This window comes from Balaenoptera borealis (assembly GCF_965194805.1).
Source record: "Balaenoptera borealis genome assembly, chromosome: 6".
NCBI classification, from domain to species: Eukaryota; Metazoa; Chordata; class Mammalia; order Artiodactyla; family Balaenopteridae; genus Balaenoptera; species Balaenoptera borealis.
In genome coordinates this window covers 122789487-122814493 of record NC_138863.1, presented here as the reverse complement: position 1 = coordinate 122814493, position 25007 = coordinate 122789487, and the positions used below count along the sequence as shown (strand labels likewise).

Below are 25007 nucleotides of genomic sequence, written 5' to 3'. Positions count from 1 at the left end.
AAAAAAAAAGAATGGAGTGATAAAAAGAATCTGATGCATTTAAGGAATGAAAAGTCAATGAGAGCTACTATAATTTGATCCACATGGGGACATAACTAAAACTACTGTGATTTAGGAGGGCTCCAAGTGATGAAAAGCCACACTTACTGAGCTGAGAAGCAGGGATTTTATCATTGAGATCATGGGGACAATGAAGGATTTGAAGCTGAGCAGTAATAGACTCAGAATGTCTTTTAGAAAACAAGGAACAAAAACTAAACTTTAAATTAACCTGAGAATTTCACTAACAACAACTTATGTTGCCTGGAGCATAATATAGCTGGAGAACCTTTTGCAGGATACTCACACTGACAAAGTCAGAGACAATAAGAATATCCAGGTTTGAGTCCTACTCAGGTCTTATCATTGAAATTCCTTGGGCTCTCTATTCTAAATCACTCTGAATCTTGGGTCCTTCCTCTGAATACTTGCTTTGTTCCTCACCAAGGTTGCCGTGGGAACAAAATGATGTAATGTATAAGAAGAAGGAATTCATAAGGAAGGGTTAGAATCATACTTGTCAAAGGGATTTCACACCCACTGATTCATGAATTTATGCCAGTCGCAATAAGGGACAGAGTCTATTATTTTCCTTTGGTAAATGGCACAAGGAAGGCTCAGATCAGTGGAATTACTTGCCAAAGGTCACAGTGTTATTGCATTATAGAATTTTAATGGATAAAGACATATTTTTCTGAATTTTATCTCTGAATTACATACACAAAATATGTTTGCAAGATTCAAACTGAGCACCCTGGGAAATCCTTTCTTTCATCACAATTTAGATAGTCCAGTCTTACTCTATTACTTAAAATAGAATTGATAAAGTATTTTAAGCATTCACACTGGTTCTCTCCTTCTTATTGCTTATTACTCTTACTATTCTTTTAGTTGATCCATTCCAAATAACAATCACAGTAGTTCAATTCAACCACAAGTTTCAAAGAAAGTATGCAAGAGCTTAAAACATCTGTGACCTTCACACCCCTCATGTTTCCACTTGCTTTACTTTTCAAGGTTATTGGAGCCAGTAAGAGTATGAAAGAGTACTCAGTGTTTTCTAAACCACAGTCAAGATATGGGCTATATGATCTCTGCAAATATTATTCTGAGCTAGAACATCAGAAAATGGCAAAGAGGAGAAATAGCAACTGTACAGTATAATGATAACACGCTATTGCAAGGCGTAACTCCAACACCCTACAGGGTGTCAACACACTTGTTCTGAGTCATACAACTGGGGCAAATCAAAATAACCCTTCATAGTGACCATGTACAATCCATGATAATCAACATTGTACCCCTGAGGGATATGGGTTACAAGAAGTATGTGACTTGCCTAGTGTCATTTATGACAAATAGATTTGACTCAGCTCTCTTGATCCCAGCCTGGGCTTCTTTCTATGACAGTCACCTCTCTGTTCTTTCACCAATGGCAACACCTATGCCAGAACCTAATATGTGTTTAGTAATCTACAGTGTAAAAAGCGTTCCTACAGGGCTTCCCTGGTGGCACAGTGGTTGGGTATCCGCTTGCCAATGCAGGGGACACGGGTTCATGCCCCGGTCTGGGAAGATCCTACATGTCGCGGAGCGGCTAGGCCCGTGAGCCATAACTACTGAGCCTGCGCGTCTGGAGCCTGTGCTCCGCAACAAGAGAGGCCGCGATAGTGAGAGGCCCGCACACCGCGATTAAGAATGGCTCCCGCTCGCCGCAACTGGAGGAAGCCCTTGCACAGAAACGAAGACCCAACACAGCCAAAAATTAATTAATTAATTAATTAATTTTAAAAAAAAAAGCGTTCCTACAGCCTTATGATTTGATAGCATAGGAAGATAAATTATTGAATGTATCTTATATGAAAGGTACACCAAAACTTTCAAACACATAATTTTAAATATGTAATAGACACCATTTAACACGGAAATGCCAAATCCCAAATATCATGCTAGATATTTTTTGTCCCCTACCTCTAATCCACACAATAACTGTTAAATGAGTTACTATTTTAGAGATTAAGCAACCAAGGCTGAAAAAAAGCAAGTAATTTGTCCAAGACCAGAAAGCTATAACTATACCTAGATCTGTCTGGATCCAAAGCTGAGGTACAGATGGAAAATGTGTCTTTATATATTGAGTTTAATATGTATATACCCAGTCCAGATTACTTCTAACTCATGGGATATACCAGAGCTTTGTATTTCTATGGCAATCAGTCTTATGGACTGAAATGCATTAGAAATAAATGTGCATTGTTCCCGTTCAGTGTTCAAAGTAAATATCAATGGTTCTCCAAAGGAAGGCAACATCAATAATTAAATTATCTCCAGTTAATTATCTTCTTTCATATTTTGGGATCTTGTGTTGCTTCTAAGGATTTGGAAAAAAGCCAAACCTTGTGATTACATTTTTGCACATTGTCAATCCGATGTAAGTATTTGAAGTTAGCTTTACTGCAGCTTCAATTAAAGAGGGGAAGAGGAGGTAGAGGGAGAGATGGAGAGAAAGAGGAAGGAAAGAACAAATAAAACAAATCACCATGGAGGAAATGACTGTGGGAAACGCTTAAATCGTTGAGATATGTTCAAAAGGAAGAGAATCGATCCGAGGTGAATATACAACCTTCATTCCTCCTTCTGTCGAATCAGAAGTCTTCATATCCATTTGTTTATAATGCTACCATGTTCCATAAAATATTTAAGTGTGCTCTTTCTTCCATTTAGAGATTTTAAAAAAAATTTTTATTGGAGTATAGTTGATTTACAATGTTGTGCTAGTTTCAGGTGTACAGCACAGTGAATCAGTTATACAGATACACATATCCATTCTTTTTTAGATTATTTTCCTAAATAGGTCATACTTAACACTTAGAGATGTTTTAATGTGGAGAGGAAGTGCTTTCAAACCATCTAGAACTGAGTTCAAATCCCACTTCCACCAGCTCTGTGGCTTTAAGCATTTGGGCCATCAAAAGATGTTTACATTCATTGATCCTCTACTATGTGCCAGCTGGTGCCAGAGAGAGGAACACATGGAAAACTGGCAGTGTAGGAAGAAAAACAAGAGCTAAACATTTCATTTTGATATGGTGGATGCAATTCTCTGGGAGTGGGTGCTAAAGAGACAAGGAGGAACAACGTCTAGGAAAGGTCTGGGCAGGCTTCTTGCAGGAGTTGACAAAGTTACTCAAGCAAAGAAAGTGTAAGAAGAATCTCTGGTCAGGAGATTTGCATATTTGAAGACCCCGCTGTCTGAAGAAGTCACAGTCTAACAAGGTTAGAGCCAAGGATGTGAGGGTGCCTCAGAGAGTGAGATGACCTGTATAAACCACTCAGTACAGTGCATGGCACTTAAAAGAAGCTCAAGGAATGTTCCTTCCTTTGCCCTTACGCTGTGCCTTGAGTAAAACCCAAACAGTCTCCATGCTCTTCCTTATTTCAAATCCTTCCTTTGATTCTCACCCTTGAAAAACACTCTCCTAAGACTTCTCTGCCTACCCAAGTCCCGCCCTTGTGTCCAGGCCAGACCAATTCTCCAAGAAGCCTTTCACCTCAGCTCATCCCGCTCTAATCTCTCTCTTCACAGACTTGCAGGCACCTTGCAGTCAGACCCATGCACATAACTGCACACCACCTTGCATTACTTGTTTATTAACAGATGCAAAGATATTGGTCTTTCCTCCTGAAGGAGAGTAAAATCATTTCAGTGGCAGGTAATGGTTTTGAATCACCTGGATCCTGACAACACCTATGATAGCTATCAATCAACAAAGTCTCGTGAAAAGGGAACCCTCCTACACAGTTGCTGGGAATGTAAATTGGTGTAGCCACTATGAAAAACCGTATGGAGGTTCCTTAAAAAACTAAAAATAGAGTTGCTATATGATCCAGCAATCCCACTCTTGGGCACATATCTGGAAAAGCTCTAATTCAAAAAGATATATGCACCCCTATATTCATAGAAGCACTACTTACAATAGTCAAGACATGGAGACAACCTAGGCGTCCATCAACAGATGCAGGGATAAAGAAGATGTGGTAAATATATACACAATGAAATACTACTCAGCCATAAAAAAGAATGAAGTAAAGCCATTTGCAGCAACATGGATGGACCTAGAGATCATTATACTAAGTGAAGTAAGTCAGACAGAGAAAGACAAATATCATATGGTATCGTTTATATGTGCAATATAAAAAATGATGCAAATGAACTTACATACAAAACAGAAATAGACCCACAGACATAGAAAACAAACTTATGGTTACCAAAGGGGAAAGGTGGTGGGGAGAGATAAATTAGGCGTTTAGGATTAACATATACGCACTACTCTATATAAGCTGTGACAAAGTGAGAGAGTGGCATGGACATATATACACTACCAAACGTAAAATAGATAGCTAGTGGGAAGCAACTGCATAGCACAGGGAGATCAGCTAGGTGGTTTGTGACCACCTAGAGGGGTGGGATAGGGAGTGTGGGAGGGAGGGAGATGCAAGAGAGAAGAGATATGGGAACATATGTATATGTATAACTGATTCACTTTGTTATAAAGCAGAAACTAACACACCATTGTAAAGCAATTATACTCCAATAAAGATGTTAAAAAAAAAAAAGAAGAATAAATAGGTACAAGTCAAAAAAAAAAAGATAACCAACATGGACCTACTGTACAGCACAGGGACCCATACTCAATATTTTTTAATAATCTATAATGGAAAAAAATATGAAAAAGAATATATATTTATATATAACTGAATCATTTTGCTGTACACCTGAAACTAACACATTGTAAATCAATTATACTTCAGTAACAAATTAATTAATTAAAAAATAAATTTTTGAAAACCGTTGTCTTTCTTTCACTTATTGTGCTTTTCTCCAACTTCTTATGTAAACATCCAGCCATTCAACTATGACCAAGCACAATGATGAAGTAACCTGGGGGACATTGCTTGGACATTTCTGTTTATAATCTATCCTCAGAACATTTCTCTTCTGCCTTTTAGGTTACCATTTTTTCTTCGTTCTTCCTTTTTTCTTTCTTCACACTTCCTTCTTAGTTGTGTCTCAACTGTATCTCTTCTTGAGCTCCTTAAAATATTTTACTTGGCAGTGTCCACCCTTGGCCCACCATATCTGATTGATTTCAACTATCCAAAAGGCTTCAGCAACTATACACCCAGTGATTATGATCTTGCCCCCGGGACCTTACTTGGGATGTCCAGGTACTTCGGCATAGGTAACATCTCTCCAGGCAAACATCATGCCCCAAACTGAACTGAAGATTTCATCTGCTAAGTCTTCGCCTCGGTCTGCATGTCTTCCATCTGTTCAAATGGTAGCTGACATGGATCAGGGGCTTTGCATTTGCCAGGCACAAGGCTAAATACTTTATGGGAATTCTTTTATTTAATCCTCATGATATTTCCATGACGTGGCTGCTATTACTAGCCACATATCACAACGAGGGCATTAAAGCACACAGCACTCACATAACTCACCCCAGGTTATACATCTTGTAAGTTGTAGAGCCTGGATTTGACGTGAGACTGTCAGGCCCAGAGCAACCTGGGGACTTAGTCACTACATCCTTCATTCATGAAGTCTTCCAAGCTACAAAGCTACAAGCCATCCTTCTCTCTGCTGTATTCGCTTTGTCTCCAAGTCTGTTTGATCCAATGTTAGATATGCCTTTCAAGTCAGGTCCCTTCTTTCTAGCTTGCTCTGACTCTCATTATTTGCTGCTCACATAATTGCAAATAGCATCGTATCTCTCCCTTGCGCCCAACACATACCCAACTTGGACCCTTGCACCCAACATGAAGCTGTCTTCCAACTTCAGTGCATGTTCTACGATACTATGACAGTTAGAGTTCCAAAAAGAACTTACTAAATAAAAAAACAAACAACGAAATATATATTAGCAAGTCAGTTCTCAGCATTAAAACAAAACCAAGAAACTGTGGCTGGTTCCTAGGTGCTCAACAGAGAAACAAGCTCCTTCTCAATGAATCACCCATCTTCTCTTCTGTCTGCAAATCCTGACTCTCCTTTCCTCCATTTCACCTTAGATTCCAGCTGTGCTAAGCAGCTCGTAGTACTCCCTGCTGCACGATACTTCATGTGTCTCTGTCTTCTGTGTCCCTTGTGTCCCTTGTTCTTTCTCATCCTTCAAGCCTCTGCTCAAATGTCAATTATTGTGAAAACTTTCTCACCTCCCCCAGAAAGGGACAGTGCCCTTACCCCAATAACTCCACATTACTGTGTGTTCCTATCTGATTTATCCATCCGTGTATACAGCCAACAGCAGATACCTACGATGTGTCAGAGATTAGACAAAGGGTTGGGGACACAGAGAAGATTCAGATACCATCCTGTCCTTACAGAGTCCCCATTTAATGGCACAATGAGTTATCTTTTTCTGCGTAACTGTCTGTCTCACCAATTACATGATATGCCCTGGATGTCACCAGTTCTTTAGATATGGTTAGTACATATGTAAGCAAGACACAGTTCCTCCCCTAAAGGAGTTTAGAGTCTCAGTGGGGGAGTTAACATGAATAAAATTAATGATGACACCAAAGGCTAGTGTCATAAAATGAAGCAGGGTGTGGATTCAACAATTCATTCCTACTGTATAGCACAGGGAACTCTGCTCAATATTCTGTAACAACCTAATTGGGAAAAGAATTTGAAAAAGAACAGATACATGTATATGTATAACTGAATTGCTTTGTTGTACACCGAAAACTAACACAGCATTGTTAATCAACTATACTCCAATATAAAATAAAAAGATAAAAAAATGCATTCCTGTTTTTGTTTTTCTTCTTCTACTTTAGGTAGCTAGTTGCAGCTTAGAACAGCTGCTGATGGCATTCAGGGTTAACCCTGGAGATGAATTTTCTTTAGATCTTGATAGGAAACCCACAGAATAATATTAGGATATGAGTTGACCTGAACAAAGAGATATGAGTCCTGCTTTTAAATAAACCTCTTATTACCAGAATCCCCTACCCTCTCTAACCTTTCATTTCAACCATGAAATATCATGCAGTGAGAGGACCATTTACCTACTGCTAAAATAGCTAAAGTGTTATCCCTCTATGATGGCTACCTTAGAGGCTGATCGCCAGACAACTTGATATGCTTCCAATCAATAGCTGGCTATTCATTGCCCAGTGGGGGAGGCACTATATCAAGCTTGGGAGAGGAGGAAAGCAGACATCTTCTTGCCAAGCTGAAAAGTGAGCTGAAAGGCATTGTTAGGATGTCGGAGAGGCTACACGGTAAAAAGGGATTTGCAAAGGCTGAGAAACGGTGAAGAGACCCTGGAAAAGGGTCCATGTGAATGTGATCAGATATAGATACTGAGGAGATCAAGGATAGTCCCACTCATGAGGAGACATGTGGAAGATGAGGAGTAGGTACTTGGGTCCTTACCAAGTCCGTTCAAGGTGAGAGTCACTGTCAGTTGCCTGGTTACTGACACCAGATGTGCTTTCAAAAGGTACATACTTGTTGAATGATTAAATACAGTTCTGTAGAGATAATCTTATTCCTACTGCATAATTCACCTATAAAACCTTATTCTTCATCTGGAATTCATCATGAGGGTCCATAATAATTTCCACATCAATATGCAAATGTTTTATGGGACTTCCCTGGTGGCACGGTGGTTAAGAATCCGCCTGCCAATGCAGGGGACATGGGTTCGAGCCCTGGTCTGGGAAGATCCCACATGCCGCGGAGCAACTAAGCCCGCGTGCCGCAACTACTGAAGCCCACACGCCTAGAGCCCATTGCTCCACAACAAGAGAAGCCACCGTAATGAGAAGCCCGCACACCGCAAGGAAGAGTAGCTCCCCACTCACCGCAACTAGAGAAAGCCCGTGTGCAGCAACGAAGACCCAACGCAGCCAAAAATAAATTAATTAATTTTAAAAGTATGCAAATGTTTTAGTAAAAACATGTAAACTAGTTTTATAAGATATAGTAAACAATTCTGGTTTAGAAGGTGAAACAAGATATCTCAAAAAATAGTGATCAGAGTATAAACTGTAGCAAGACTTTAGGAAAGCTAGTTGAAATATGAATCAAGATCCTTAAAATGATTCCAAATCTTTGATTCAAATATGCCATTCCTATGCCCAGTTCAAGAAAACAATGGAACATGTGGGGTTAAAATTTATTTAAGCACAAAGATGCCCACTGTGGTATTGGTTAGAATAATAAATATTTGGAAACAACACAGCGCTCCTCATCCCCCACCCAAAAAAAGATTAAAATGGTTGAATAAAAACAAGAAGTCATTAAATAGACTATTTATTCTGCAGTCATTAAAGTCATATTTATAGATACTGCAATAACGTGTGAAAAGCTTTGGTAATAAAGGGAAGTGAGCTCAGATTTCCCCTAGGGGAAAGTGCTTTATGGGAATACCACTTGGGCTTCAGGAATGAATGAAAAGACCTATTTTCCCTTTCTCGAGCCAGGCAAACATCTGCATTGTCCCAAATCACAGCATATATATTCTACCATCACACCTTGGCTCTTGGCAACCTCTGTTTTCAATAGGCTTCCCTCTTCCTTTTATCCATTTTAATTTGAGCTGTCTTTCAAGTGCTGACTCAACCTACTTCCTTCCAGTATGATTTCATGATTATTCTAGAACACAAAAACATTCTCACCTCTCAGTCTTCTAGAACTGCATTTTCTATCTGGTATCACAATATCCTACTGGGTCTCAAGCAGTATGTATGAAAGACGTCATGATGTCCCATCACTAAGTTCATATACAGAGGTTTGCAAAATGTCTTCGTTATTTGAGAAAGGAAATAAGATATAGGGCTTATCTTGCATCACAGCCAGATTCCCTCTATTTAAATCCCAGCTCCTTCATTTGCTAAATATGTTACCTTGAGGAAGATACGTAACCTTCTGGGCTTCAGTGTGCTCATCTATAAAATGGGGAGAATAATAATACCCACCTCACTTTATCATTATGTTGTAGACTAATCTATGATTAAGATCCCATAACAAAACTTCTTCCTTTTAATCTTAACTTGGATTCATAATATACCATGGCCAAGATACACCTTGAGTACTCAGTAGTTTGGCTTCAATTACACAACCTTCTAAACTTGCACATTTTAGAAAACCAATAACCAGCTCTGGTGATAGGAAGGCTCTGATCACTGGGTGGGTTGCCAGGACTTAATCTGGACTGAAAACATTATTTTACCTTCAGTTTTCCCTCTGGCAAATAGGATACAACTTAGGGGAGAAAACTGCTGACCAAAGCCACTTACAGACATAATGTTTAACGTCAGTTCATGGGATAAGTGATGGTCTCATATTTCCTTCTTCTGTGGGGAAGCTGCCACAGATGGGAGAGGAATTGCCCACATAATCATCATATCTTGTTAAGCAGGAGGCTTTGAACCAAGTGTGTTTGAAAAGTAACATAACTTGTGTACCCAAGTTCTTTATACGTCATCAGGTAAGGAGGAAAGAAAATTGAAATGCAATGATGACATATCTACTTTTAACAGCAACCTACCATGTTTAAGGACTTTGGGAATTCCCATTGTACCATTCCTTAGAGTTCATCATACCCGCCTCCTCAGCCAGACCCCTCTCTTATCCACAAAGCTAGATAGAAAGAAGCGAATTGTCTCTGTCCTTAGTCAGCCCTATTGGTTCACGTTTACTAGGATGCACCGAGAATGAAAAAAAACCAAACTAATCCTAAAGGGCACGAAAAGACAAAAGACCAGTAGTCAAGAAATTACGAGTTTTAACTATCATTATAAATGTCTAACAAATCTAAAGGTCTTGCATTGACTCTTCTGATTGTGCATGACTGTTTCAAGGAATTAAAGCCCAACACACCAAGGGCATTGCCATTTCCACACTAGCAGGTTTGTGAACTTGCTTGTTTTGCTTTTACCTGAGGGGATCCTCTGTTCTGTTTTCTGTATCTTAGCAGCTCTCATTTCTGATGACCTACATTCGGGACACAGACTTTCTGAAGGCAGGAAAGCATGACTTGATTTACTCACTTTACACATGTGACACAAAACAGTGCTCCTCACCCAATTGGGGAGAGGAAGAGGGATTAGTTAAAGGGAGACAAATTGTTGAATTGCATAGGCATCCAAACCTCACAGCCACCCAAGCACCTCTGATCTGTCCTGGCTGGGTGCCCAGAAGGGAAGGAGGGGTTTAATAGTGTTGCAGCCCATGGTATAGACCCTGAGTAATGTCACAGAAAGGGGGATAAAAAGGGAATGAGATTTTTAAGGCTTGGTATGTTAAGTTTCCTGCTCATCAACTTTGACAGTGTTCCTTTAAAAATCAGCACCTCACATCCATCGACTTTTAAGTTCACGCTTTTTTTATAGAGTTGGAAATCTTCTACTTTTAGCATGATGGATGGATAAATTTAAAGGAGGAGAGCATCCATAGAGATGAACTTCTCAAAATATTATTAAATTACTTTAGGGGAAAGTGAACAGAATAAGCTTTACAAATCATAGGAATGTTATCATATGATTTGGCCAGTATTTGGATAGTTTTGACTTAAATCTTCAAGCTTCTCTCATCTCACTATTAAACTGATGGCCACTCTGGTTGCCTCTGAGCTTCTTACAAGAGCATTGTCCATATAATCTGGACAGTGCTGTATGTGTCCTACGATGTATCTGTCCAAGTATATGTTGTTCTTGGCTGTTTAGGGATAATAGTTCTGGAACCGGACTCAACACTTATAGATTGGAGGGCTTCCCTGGTGGCGCAGTGGTTAAGAATCCGCCTGCCAATGCAGGGGACACGGGTTCGAGCCCTGGTCCGGGAAGATCCCGCATGCTGCAGAGCAACTAAGCCTGTGTGCCACAACTACTGAGCCTGCATGCCACAACTACTGAAGCCCGCGTACCTAGAGCCTGTGCTCCACAACAAGAGAAGCCACCGCAGTGAGAAGCCCGTGCACTGAAATGAAGAGTAGCCCCCGCTTGCTGCAACTAGAGAAAGTCCACATGCAGCAACAAAGACCCAACACAGTCAAAAATTAATTAATTAATTAATTAATTTTTAAAAAAATTTATAGATTGGTATTGAGAATCTTAAATAAAAACTTGTAATTTTAGCCTTACAATGGTCCACAAGATTTTGTTAGTTTTCCTTTACAGGATCTGTGAGAAAAACCAAGCTCTGGAGTGTTAAAATTATGTCCTTGTTCAAGTATAAGAGTTTGCTAAAAATTAAATTTAATCTCTCTCATTCCGTTGTTCACTGTTCCAAATCTCTAAATAGAAAATTTTAAGTAAGTTATATCATTATAAAGCCAGAGAGTGTTTTTCACTTCTACAGGCAACTAACAGTAATAATGTCATCTCTTGATGGCCAATGGCCTAATTCTTCTCTGATTTGCTTAGACTCCTCTGTGGTCACCACTGGTGAATGTTACATTACAAGGCATAGAAGAGGCCATAGGAAGGCTGAGAGGTCTGCAGGGATGAGACCATCAGCGCTGTTCATCCTGGATCAGAGTCTGATTCTAGCCCAGCTGGCATCTACCATTCCCTACCTGCATTCTCAGTGCCATGCCAGGAACAGCAGGGACTTAAGGAAAACAGGTGAGATCTGGCCCTGAGTGACAGTCTCCCTGAAGTCCTCAGAATAGGTCCAGCCTTGGCTTGGCTCTTACATTATTCTAGAAGGCCCTTCTCCCACTCCTCTACCTTCTAAGTCAATTTCAAAGTTCACATTTTCTGTGAAATCTCCCACAACTGTAGCCAGCACCTTCCAATTACATCTTTGTCAGTTACACTTACAGTTCATTTCACACAGTTTGACATACAATTCTCCAAATGGCAAACCTTCTTTATTTTGTCATGTGTTTTTTTTGTTTGGTGACCCTGACAGGACTATCGAATTATGGAAATCGGGGCCCCTGTTCTTCCTTTACTTTTTCCTCCTCTCCCGTTATTCTCTGTGTGCTCCAGGTTCCTCACTTCCTGCTTCCTTTCTTACCACTTACTGTCAGAACTCTCCCGCCACATGAAACTACTTGCAGTTTCAGTTTCCTTTTTTCTTTTCCTTGTCTGCCACATCCCTACCACGAGATCAGCTCAAACCTTCTATCTGAAGCCTCCTCAACATGGACACACAGACATTGTCAGTACTTATCACCAATATGCTGGTTCTATTGTCTCAGATACCATGGTAAGATGACACTTCCTACCCTCTTGAAGTTAGGTGCTCACGGGACTTTATTTGGCCAATGATTCCATGAATGGAAGTAACATTTGCCACTTCTAGGTAGGAGCGTCCAAGTAGAAACTTCCAGGTAGAAGCTTTTAAAAACACATGTTTCCTTGTGCATCCTTCTCCCTGACAGGGCAACATTCCAGATGATGGAGTCTCTGTCAGCTTCCCAGAATAAGAACACCTTTGGAAGAGGGTCCCCTGCAGACCTGTGATATGCAGGTAACACAGGCATGACTCAACTGCTCATTACTTACACCACTGAGATGCAGGTTGTTTTATTGCACAGCCTAACTTAACCCATCTAGACAATGCAGTTGACTTCAGAGCTCTTCTTTGTGTGCCCACAGCACCTTGTCTTTCCCCTACCTCAACACTTATCCTACTTCCTCTGTCTGTCTTCCTGGTAGACCTTGAACTTCATGATGATATGGCTTTGTATCTGTGTATCCTCCGTGCTCACCACAGTGTTTGGCATAGAGTATGCTCTCAAGAAACACATGTTGGGGACTTTCCTGGTGGCGCAGTGCTTAAGAATCCGCCTGCCAATGCAGGGGACATGGGTTCAATCCCTGGTCCAGGAAGATCCCACATGCCGTGGAGCAACTAAGGCCGTGTGCCACAACTACTGAGCCTGCACTCTAGAGCTGGTGAGCTGCAACTACTGAGCCCGAGAGCCACAACTATTGAACCCGCGTGTTGCAACTATTGAAGCTTGCACGCCTAGAGCCCGTGCTCTGCAACGAGAGAAGCCACCGCAATGAGAAGCCCGTGCACTGCAATGAAGACTGAATGCAGCCAAAAATTTTTAAAAAAAGGAACACACACTGAAGGAATGAATAAAACGTGCCCACGCCATGTTGAATATATCCTGACATTATCCCTGATATTCGTGGATTTTTGCCCATTCTACTGTGGGTAGGCATGAGTCTACTCACAGTTATGGCAGGTGGCGCCCACGTAGCCTGTGTCACTGCAGTTACAGTAGAAGGTCATCCAGGATTGGGAGCAGCTTCCTCCGTGTTCACAGTAGTTTGGCAAACACCTTGAGAGATGGAGCAGAATCAGACAAAGTAAACCAAATCAGTTGAAATAAGGGGAAAAACAAAAACGTCTTATATCCAACTACGTGAATTAATGGTAGAAATCGGTCTGCTATACTCCCATTCCTGAGTGAGACTTGAATACGTGAACATAAGACAATGGTTTCACCACAAGAGGTGGGTCCATCTGGTACTACTGGGAAAAGAAAGGCTCAGGGCTGATTTAGGCAATTAAATAAAGCATTTCAGCATTGGGGCACATGTTCATTGACTTAAAGTTAATTTGAAGTAGTCAGAATTTGTAAGGGTTTTCACTTACCGTAGCACAAAATAGACAAAGATTGTAATTTTGCATTTTTGAAAAGGTTTTGCATTTTTAAAGGAAAGGGGAAAGAGGCAAATAATTGAGGTCATAATCCTCCTGCTTCTTTTTTGGGTGACGGCCAGGAATCTATTTTAAACTCCCCATGAATTTGAAAAAATGGTATCTGTTCAGTTAACATACTAGGAAATTCTATAATTATTAACAGAGCCAATAACACCCTTAAAATGAGGCCTTTACTATTTACAATGGAAACAGTATGACTATTCTGAAAAATATTTTCACCATACACTTTAAAAACTCTCTGAAACATTCATATAAGTTAACCCAGAAATCACTCTTAGATGGCTCTATCTTAAGGATGTATTTCAAAACATAAAACTATGTGTGCTAATTATCGTTATTCACAATGATGTCGTGATGAATCCATGTAAGTTTCCAACATGAGAAGATTTCTTAGGAAAGTTGTAGTACATAATATTAACGGGCTATCATAAAACTACTACAAATGATGTTAGCAAAAAGGATTATAACAGACTGGGACTGGATTAAGTGAAAATTCAAGATATGAAGCATGGCCACAATGAAGTAAAACAAACATTTTATACTGCAAAAATAACAAGGACAAACATTAAGTGTCACTTGGGCTAATGGGAGTGAAGGCAACATTCATTTCTTCTGGACAAAGATCACAGACTTCAGGGTTACATATATCTGAGCACAAATCCCAGCTCAGCAATTTACTACATGGTGTCTTTGGGTAATTCTCTTCATCTCTTTCATACATGATTCAAAATCTCTACACTGTGGGTACTGTTCTCCTAAAAAATAACCAGGCAAGTGCTCAATATGTATAACAAATAAAATTAAGAGTAAAATCAATGCTAAACACTGAAATTTTTGAAAACAATCTTTACGGGAAGAGTAAAATCTCATGAATTTCAACAGGGACAGGGTATAAACAGTGAAATCACAGAAGTGGTATAATATGACAAAAGGGTTCATTGTGCAGCCTCTGAAAATGTGAGGCAAGGAAAAGTAAGATGATTTACCCCAAGTGTCCTACCTAGGTAGGAAACCCTCCAGCAATGATTGTTTCAAAGCCCAGAAGCTAATATTCCTGCATATGTCCAGACATGTTATTAGAAATTTTCTGCTCAGCACAGCAAACACTATTGTGCTGACAGGGCTTCTGTTTGGGAAAAGCCTTTTGGTAACTCCATGGTGTCCAGCTAAGGCTTAAAAACACAGAAGAAAGGGGGGCAAAAGGGACTCAGTAATTTTGCTCTGGAACATGATCACAAAATCCAACCAATCAATAAATAAACCTAAAAATAAGCCTTTTCCTACTCCAAATTCTACCCTTCCTCTGGATTCCCCCACCAAGCTTGGTGGAAAAGAAACAGTCTTGTTACTCAGATAAACCACAGGTTTCTGTCCACCCCCCACCCCCGACACCAGTAACCTTGTGCTGTGGGGAAGTTAGATAAACTTGAAGCATCAGTGGCCTCACGAACAAAATCCAAGCAAGAACCTCTGCCTCTGGCTGTGCCCTGATAGAGAGCCTGTGAAGGCCCACTCTCCTCCACACCTTTTCTTCTTCTGCATCCAGAACTCCTTGTTTCTGAATACTGTTTCTCCTGCAGTGTACTTTTCTCAAGATCTTTCCCCTCTGAACCTCTCAAATTCTTACATGATATGTCTATGGCTGCTCTATCCCACCCCATCCCACTCCCCTCCTGCAATGACACACACACACACACACACACACGAGTCAGATTCCATGATTGACAAACAATGGTATTACTGTTCCTCTCCCTCCACCAACAAAAAGTTAATTGCTTTAAAGATGGAAAGCTGAGCAAAGCCAGGTCAGTAGGTAGTTATCCTATAGTTCTTTTGGTTTTGGCACCAAGAAAGTTCAGATCAGCCCCTTTTTTGATGACTGAAGCTATAAAATAAAAACTCAGAAGTTCTCATTGGCCATGTTTTCAGCCATGAGAAGAAAGCTTATCTGCAGTGAAAAAGAGAGAGAAAAAAAAAAATGCTGAGGTCCAGAATGCAGCAGAAAAGACAGATGGAGAGAATCCTGACAATATTTGTATGGCAGATCTCTGCTATTTCCAAGATTAGGTTGTATCCCTGAATTTTCTGAGGGCTGGTTGTTTCAATCTAGCTTAGATTCTGTGAGACAACCCAAGATCTTTCTGGGAAAACCCCCTATTTATTCAGGCTAGCTTGAGTTGGGATTCTCTTATTTCCAACTAACAATCTTAACTTTTTGTAAATCAGCATCCTATAAATACAAACAGCAATAGAAACACATTTTTCCTTACAATTTTACACTTTAAAATATTTTTAAAACTCAATATTGCCAAGCCAAGTGGGGCGCATAGGGGGAGGGATCTTGTGGAAAAGTATAAGAACTATCTGGGTACTTTGAACATATTTAAAAAGCCTCACACAGACCTTGTATTACAGTGTTACTAAACTCAATTTACCAACGAATATGTAGGCTAGAAATTCATTTGTTTATGGTCACTCAAAAAAAGTGATGTATTTCTGAGAGGGAAAAAGAGCACTTGGGGAAAGAAAAACATCTAATATTCCTAGAACGAGAAAAAATTGAATGAATACTTACAGGGCTGCCTTTGAGCTTGGTTCATTTTGGTTCAATGCACACTGTGATTAGAAAAACTCATTTGTAAAGTAGACACTCAAAATGAAAGATGTATAACCCCAATTGGCTTATTTAAAAAGGGCAGTTTTAGGAGTATAATTTCCGTGTTCTTTAATCAGCTCATTTTAACTGGTGTTTTGTTTCTTTTTCTCTCTACTTGGTATACACTGAGCATTTGAGACATGAACGCAGAAAGAGGTCAGTGTGGAACTACGGAAGTGAACAGAACTCATTAAATGTGAAGACAGTCACAATCTTAGGTGTAAGGCACTGAATTCAATTTGCTACGAGATAATCATGCTGAACAACTATCTTCTAAAATCCTAATGATATTTCATATGTAGCTGAATCAGATGTGCCTTCTTGTGGTGTACGATGTTTAACAAACAGAGCTTTCAGCATAAACACAACTGTTGATGTCATACTCTTCAGAAGCCCAAAGAAGCATCATGATGTGCGCCAGCAACGACTCGGAGAGCAGGGCACACGCATCAGAAGCTGTTTGCGTCTTTCTAAAAGTAGGATGTGCATAATTTGAAGGGAGATGAACGGAAGAGTTGAAGAAAAGGCAGAAAAGAATTAGGAATGGAAGGAGAAAAGAAAAAAAATATAACAGGGACAAAAGTGTTATACGAGTTTTATATGAGAATGTATAATTTTCCCCGAAATCAAAACTTCTTCCAAAAGAGAAGGCTCATTGCTAGTTGGAGCTGTGGGCCATCCAGGTTAAGAGATGAAGTGGGAGGAAGAGTTGTCCAGAGAGGCCCATGGACCTCATTAATGGTCCGGTCCAGCCTTCCGTGGCATATGGTTCTGGCTCACAGTTGTTTGGTGGTGTGCTTTCTTGTTCGTGGGGAGATATGTAGGAAAAGAAAATGTTTCTCCTTAAAGATGCACAGCAAGGGAGACAGATAAGCTGCTTCAAAGAAGAGAGTATTTTACAGGATACTGAGAGATTGACCTACTCCAAAGACTAGAGTCCAGTTTCAAGCATCCTGACTAGCATATTTTCTGCCAAATACACTTCGCCCCCCGGGGCATTAGGAAGAACAAAGGGACACCTGCCGTTTTCCTTGAGAAAGATCAGAGTGGTTCTTTCCCTAACTTAGCTTTCACTGAGGCCAAGCACAAGTTTCCAGCTGGAGCAGATCAACCCTGGGAAGAGCATTAAGAAAGCAGGGGGAAACAACATAGTTTTGGAAAATATAGTCAGTATGTTTATAATTTAGAAAGTTTCAAAGAATCAATATGAATTTTTGGCTTCTCTTAAACGAAGATCAGATTACTGAGAACAGTCATTGCAAATCTCATGATTTTCCATGTCAGTGACTTTCAAATTTATATTTCAAGTTCAGTCTTCTGTCCTGAATTCCAGACCCATAAATCCAGCTGTCTGCTTCAAAGTTCCACTTGGGTGTCAGATGTTTCAAACTGCATGTCCAAACCTGAATTTCTGATCTCGTACTTCGCCTCCTGCCCCCAAGTTCTCTACTCACATCCTTCACTATCAGAGGAGGGCAACTCCATACTTACCACTCTCTGGACCCCAATACTTGCAAGTCCCCCCCTTCCCTCACAGCCCTCATCTGAGGGACGAGTACATGTCTCTGGCTCTGCTTTTAGAATCTATTCTGCATCTGACCACTTCTCATCACCTCCTGCTACCACTCTGGTCTGAGTCACCAGCATCTCTTGCCTGAACAACTGTGATCATCAGCCAACTGGTCTACCAGCTTCCATCTCCGATCCCTTCAGTATGTCCCCAACACAAGAGCAAGAGAGATCCTATTAACATCTAAGGCAGACTGAAACCCTTCAAGGGCTTTCTGTTTTAATCAAGGTAAAAGCAACATCTTTAAACGACCTACCAGTTCCTGCTGATCTGTACCCCCATCACTTCTCCAAATTCATCCCTACTCTTCTCCCTTTTCTACATCTCCCCCAGCCATGCTGAACTCCTTGTCCTTAAAGCACACCAGGGATGCTCCTTTGTCAGGGTCTTTGCACTGAAGTTCTCTTTGCCCAGGATGCTCTCCCCCACATGTGTACATGGCCCACTCCTCACCTCCTTCTTGTCTCTGATAAAACGGTGTTCTCAAGGAAGCCTGCCACAATCATGCTACTTAAAGTTGCATGATCCTGCAATCCCACTACTGGACATTTATCTGGAGAAAACTATAATTCGAAAAGGTACATGCACTACTATTCACTGCAAAAAAAAAAAAAAAAAGATTCATTGCAGCACTATTAACAATAGCCAAAACATGGAAGCAACCTAAATGTTCATCGACAGATGAATGGATAAAGAAGATGTGGGATAAAGGAGGCAAGCATATACAGTGGAGAAAAGACAGCCTCTTCAATAAGTGGTGCTGGGAAAATTGGACAGATACATGTAAAAGTATGAAATTAGAACACTCCCTGACACCATGCACAAAAATAAACTCAAAATGGATTAAAGAACTAAGTGTAAGGCCAGACACTATCAAACTCTTAGAGGAAAACATAGGCAGAACACTCTATGACATACATCACAGCAAGATTCTTTTTGACCCAGCTCCCAGAGAAATGGAAATAAGAACACAAATAAACAAATGGGACCTAATGAAACTTAAAAGCTTTTGCACAGCAAAGGAAACCATAAACAAGACCAAAAGACAACCCTCAGAATGGGAGAAAATATTTGCAAATGAAGCAACTGACAAAGGATTAATCTCCAAGATTTACAAGCAGCTCATGCAGCTCAATAACAAAAAAACGAACAACCCAATCCAAAAATGGGCAGAAGACCTAAATAGACATTTCTCCAAAGAAGATATACAGATGGCCAACAGACACATGAAAGAATGCTCAACATCATTAATCATTAGAGAAATGCAAATCAAAACTACAATGAGATATCATCTCACACCGGTCAGAATGGCCATCATCAAAAAATCTAGAAACAATAAATGCTGGAGAGGGTGTGGAGGAAAGGGAACACTCTTGCACTGTTGGTGGGAATGTAAATTGATACAGCCACTATGGAGAACAGTATGGAGGTTCCTTAAAAAACTAAAAATAGAACTACCATACGACCCAGCAATCCCACTACTGGGCATATACCCTGAGAAAACCATAGTTCAAAAAGAGTCATGTACCAAAATGTTCATTGCAGCTCTATTTACAATAGCCAGGACATGGAAGCAACTTAAATGTCCACTGACAGATGAATGGATAAAGAAGATGTGGCACATATATACAATGGAATATTACTCAGCCATAAAAAGAAATGAAATGGAGGTATTTGTAATGAGGTGGATGGAGTTAGAGTCTGTCATACAGAGTGAAGTAAGTCAGAAAGAGGAAAAACAAATACAGTATGCTAACACATATATACGGAATCTAAGGAAAAAAAAAAAAAAAAGGCCATGAAGAACCTAGTGGCAAGACGGGAATAAAGACACAGACCTACTAGAGAATGGACTTGAGGATATGGGGAGGGGGTGGGGTGAGATGTGACAGGGTAAGAGAGTGTCATGGACATATATACGCTACCAAATGTAAAATAGATAGCTAGTGGGAAGCAGCCACATAGCACAGGGAGATCAGCTCGGTGCTTTGTGACCACCTAGAGGGGTGGGATGGGGAGGGTGGGAGGGAGGGAGATGCAAGAGGGAAGAGATATGGGAACATATTGTATGTGTATAACTGATTCACTTTGTTATAAAGCAGAAGCTAACACACCATTGTAAGGCAATTATACTTCAATAAAGATGTTTAAAAAAAAAAAAAGCCATCATGGCCATTAACTTAAAAAAAGAAAAAAGAAAAAAGAAAAGAAGATGTGGTATATAGACACAATGGAATATTACTCAGCCATAAAAAAGAATAAAATAATGCCATTTGCAGCAACAAAGATGGACCTGGAGATTATCATACTAAGTGAAGTAAGCCAGACAGAGAAAGGCAAATATCATATGATATCACTTATATGTGGGAATATATCAAAAAATAATACAAATGAACCTACATTCAAAACAGAAATAGACCCAGAGACATAGAACACAAGCTTATGGTTACCAAAGGAGAAAGTGGGGAGGAGCGATAAATTGGGAGTTTGGGATTAACAGATACACACTATTATATATAAAATAGATAACCAACAAGGACCCACTGTATAGCACAGGGAACTATACTCAGTATTTTGTAATACCTTATAAGGGAAAAGAATCTGAAAAAGAATACATATATATATATATATATACACACACACACACACACACATACATATGAGTGTGTGTGTGTATAGATAGATAGGTAGATAGATAGATAGATATCTGAGTCACTTTGCTGTACACCTGAAACTAACACAGCATTGAAAATCAACTATACTTCAATTTAAAAAAAAATTATAAAATAAAATTGCAACTCTCCTTCACTCAGCACCTCCAATCCCCTTTCCCAGCCTCCCTTACTTTTTCATCCTTAGCACTTCCTGTCTTCTAACACAATATACACTCTGCTTATTCAGTAAGCTTATGATTTGTTACCTGTCTTCCCACAAAGGAATGTAATCTCCTTAAGGGCATAAGTTGTTCTCTATTTTGTTCACTGAGTATGCAATGTAGTAAGCAGAGTGGGCGCTCAATAAGTGGCTGTTGATTGCATAAATAAATAAACTTCGTAGGTCTGGGGTGCAATAGCCAGCCGAAGCTGTCCTCATTTAGCTAAGCCTCTTCAGCTAACCACAGCCTATCATCTCACCTTTACTGACACTGAGCAGCACAATAAGAGCTGAGTGGGGTAGAGGAGAGACAAAGAGCTTCACCTTTTTTTAAGCGAAGAAATCTTGTTACACGTAAAGGGAGGCTTCTGTGTAACCACAGGCAAGAAGCAATTTAGAGAGAGGAGACAGAAACCCAGGTGCAGGAGGGAAGAAGTAAGATGGACACCATGAATGTGATCCTCTTTAGTGGCCTTTAAGGCTACGAGTAAATGATGCAATTTCTTTTCATTACTTGTAAGTACAATCTCTGAAGTACTTACAGAGATAATTTTCTACAAATTGGAGATGCTTTTGAAATGATGCAACTTAGCGCTCCTTTGAAGACATGTCTAGCATTCCTGATAAGTCTGTGTACAATTTTTGATAAGTTTTAATGAGATAAGAAGTCTGTTTGGGAAATTCAATTTACCCATCTAGCTCTTGTTACCTTTAACCAGATGTTAAAGAGTGCAATGATCTTTAACCAGCCTTGTGACTAACCTAATCACATTCAACCAAACATTCATGGTTAGTCTGCTACAAAGTATCTCCACCAAGATTGAGGCGTTGTGGATTTGGCTTTCTTGAAGTCTTTCCCCTTGAAAGGAAACTTCAACATGTGCTCATGATCACATCTGAGATGTAGCTTTAATGTGTTATTTTCTCTGTTTTATAGATGAAGATAGTAAGACAAGATGAGAGTAAATAACTTGTCCGTGTATGAAGTGAAGGAGCCATGCCACCTGTCACTGAAGCCTGTATTCTCAAGCACTGTGCAGTCTTTCCACCACCAAATGCCATGTGATCTATCTCCTTAAAGTGAACTCCAAGCATGCATCTTAGAGCATCACTTCTGCAAAGGGTGAGAGGGAGGGGGCGCTTCGCACAGTTTCCCGCTGATTTCAGAAACTAGTTAGCAAACTTGGAGCTGTCAGTTTAGAGTTCTTAAAATATATTTTTGGTGGGAGAAGAGGTCTTGATGGCCATGACAAATGGGTTAACTGGGAATAAATAAATCCACAGGAGAGAATCAAGTATATATTTATTATATAATTAGCATAATGATATATAATTTACTCTGTAAATCTCATACAGTGGTGAAGGGTGGGGAAAGAAGGTTTTGATTCTGTTTCAACCACTTTTTATTACTAATTTGTGAAATCTTTGAAATAAGTAGCTAAGAAGTTGACCCTTGTCCCTGCTCTGCTCTTGTTTTATTTTATTTTTTGCAGATAACAAAGACTTTTTTCTGTATTCGCTAAGTCTATCTGAGTTAATGAGATTGTTTCTAGACTCTGCCTGCTTTTGGCCGAAGGGCCTTATAAGTTATTAATGTGAGCCAGACACAGCCTTTTTTAGCCTATTCAAAAATTCAAAATTTTAACCTATTATTTAACATAAACTTAAGAATTATCTAATCTTACAAATATAGAAAAGTGCAGAGACTCATCACGGACTTAAGCAAAATGGAAAATGCATTCAGGATTCATCTTTTGTCTTTGAATACAAGGATACAGACTTCATGGCCAGCCCACTATCAATGGTGTGGAGCCCTTGACTGAGCATAGGGGCCAGGGTGGTCCAGGAGCACCACCAACAAGGATAATGTCTGCATGTACATCTCTTAGCATAATAAGTGCCTACTTTAGGCATAAAATTTCTAATCCCCAAAATTTGTAAATTCAGTATCAACAGCTTAAGATAATCAAAGCCTTAGTATTAATATTTTTGGGTGAAGAAGGAACATGGTACTGAAAGAAAAAAAAAAAAAAAAGGTCCCAAAGGTGATCTTGGCCAGAAACTTCTATATCATGCATCTTTCTGGGAAGAAACTAGCATTCTTGACTTTGAAAAAATTCTTTAAGCATATTTATAGTGAATTTTAATAAGATTAAGAGCAAAGTCAGTAGATTGTAACACTTGAGAGGAAGCTTACTTAGGACCTTAAATAGTCTTGCATCAAGTCAAGAAGTTTAATAATCATTAATTGACTACTTTTGTTATGTCTAACAAGGAATATCTAATTTTTCCTTTTTCGTAAAATAGGACCTGCCAAGAGTTGGAGCTTTGAATTGGCCTGAGAAAGGTTTTTTTTTCCTCTTGTAGCAAGATTCTATTAAAACCTTGAAAGGATTTTCTTAATAATTATTTGGTATTTGTAATTTTTAAGGGAATTTGGCTTATTTAAGTATGAACCTTGTAAACTCCAATTTAAAAAGTGTACGATAACTGATTTAGACCTAAAAATCTTCCTTATTAGAACATCTCAAATAAATTAACTTCATCAAAGTTAAATGTTTATGTTTCTGAATATTTAACTTTGATAAATATTTGGTATTCTGTTTTTTAATGTCATAAATTAAACTACTTGGAGAGTAAATAAAACATATAAATTGGGTCATTTGTAGAGACGTGGATGGATCTAGAGACTGTCATACAGAGTGAAGTAAGTCAGAAAGAGAAAAACAACTATCGTATATTAACGCATATATGTGGAATCTAGAAAAATGGTACAGATGAACCAGTTTGCAAGGCAGGAATAGAGACAGAGATGTAGAGAACAAACGTATGGACACTGAGGGGGGAAAGTGGCGGCGGGGGGGTGGCGGTGGGATGAATTGGGAGATTGGGATTGACATGTATACACTGATGTGTATAAAATGCATGACTAATAAGAGCCTGCTGTATAAAAAAATAAATAAAATAAAATTCAAAAAAAATGTAGCTTACAATATTTGAAGGCATTTAAATAATCAAATCCATAAATGGCATTAAGCATTATTCAAAGTCTTTGCGATTTGATTGCTGATACTTGCTAGACTTATACGTAGAATACAATTTTATAAGCTGAATTTTGAAAAAGCTTAAACAACAGGGTTTTGAATGTGTAATTCTGAGAAATTTAATCTAACTCTTTGAAACAAAAAATAAATCTGTGAACCATCTAACCTGCCTACAAAATTCATCCTTTGTGAACAGCACCAGACCTTGGGCCCCCGCCTTTGCCCCCTGCTCTCCCATCAGGCTCTGTACAATGCCCAGAGCATACCTGGGAGTGGCTTCCATTTGCTGAGCCTGAAGCACTGAATTCTGTCTCTGATCCCCCCGCTTCTGTGTGTCCCTTTGTCACCTTAAAGGGTACTTTTTGGTGAAAATAACAAATTGTAGGTTTAATCTGCTAGCCAAAATTTCCTCCAAAATGCCCTAAACTCCCCTAAATAGTGTTTAGGTGAATCTGTTTCCTTAAAACTAGGAAATCTTGGATTTTATTTTATTTTTCTTAATATGCAAGTGTGAGGGGAAAAGAGTTAACCTCCCTTTACTTGCATATATATATATATTTTTTAATATTGGAGTTTTTCTTTTTATTTTCTTTATGTTTTCTGGGTATTTCTTCTTGTTTAACACATTGTCCCTGCATAAACTTGGCCAATGTTTCCCTGTTATGTTCCTCACTGTTCATGCAGAGTGTGAAGACCATTGCCATGGATATAGTGGCATTTCCAGACCTTAAATTATGAATCTGCTTTGATTTAGCAATTCCACTTCTTGGAATAATGCCCCAGAAATGCTTTCTTACATGCACAAAGATACATGTAAAATTATTATCATTATTAACAATTTAAAAATGGAAACATACTTCACCATTTTGGGAATGTTTAAATAAATAATGGTACGTCCACACTATGGAATGCTATGAGGCAATTAAAATGAATACATACATTGGAAAGTTCTTCCTGTATAATATACTATTGAGTACATAAAACACATTGCAGAGTAACTTGTGTAGTTTCTGCTGTGATTGTCCTTGTTGTTATTATAGAGAGAGAAAAAGTTCTGGAAGTAAATAGACCAAATTGATAATCTGTTAATAATAAACTGCGAGAATAAAAGTACTATCT

The 25007-nt window shown here is 39.3% G+C and overlaps 1 protein-coding gene and 1 long non-coding RNA gene across 2 annotated transcripts in view; one reads left to right on the top strand and one right to left on the bottom strand.

The window, feature by feature from the left end:
• The window catches only part of CNTNAP5 (contactin associated protein family member 5), an 862652-nt gene that overhangs the window by 303027 nt on the left and 534618 nt on the right, over nt 1-25007 (bottom strand). The window contains exon 11 of the mRNA XM_082397815.1: nt 13252-13358. Within this exon, the coding sequence (XP_082253941.1) occupies nt 13252-13358 (107 nt within the window). The remainder of the gene's footprint in view (nt 1-13251; nt 13359-25007) is intronic.
• Nucleotides 1-25007, top strand: part of LOC309631478 — a 571739-nt gene that overhangs the window by 112823 nt on the left and 433909 nt on the right. The window lies entirely within an intron of this gene.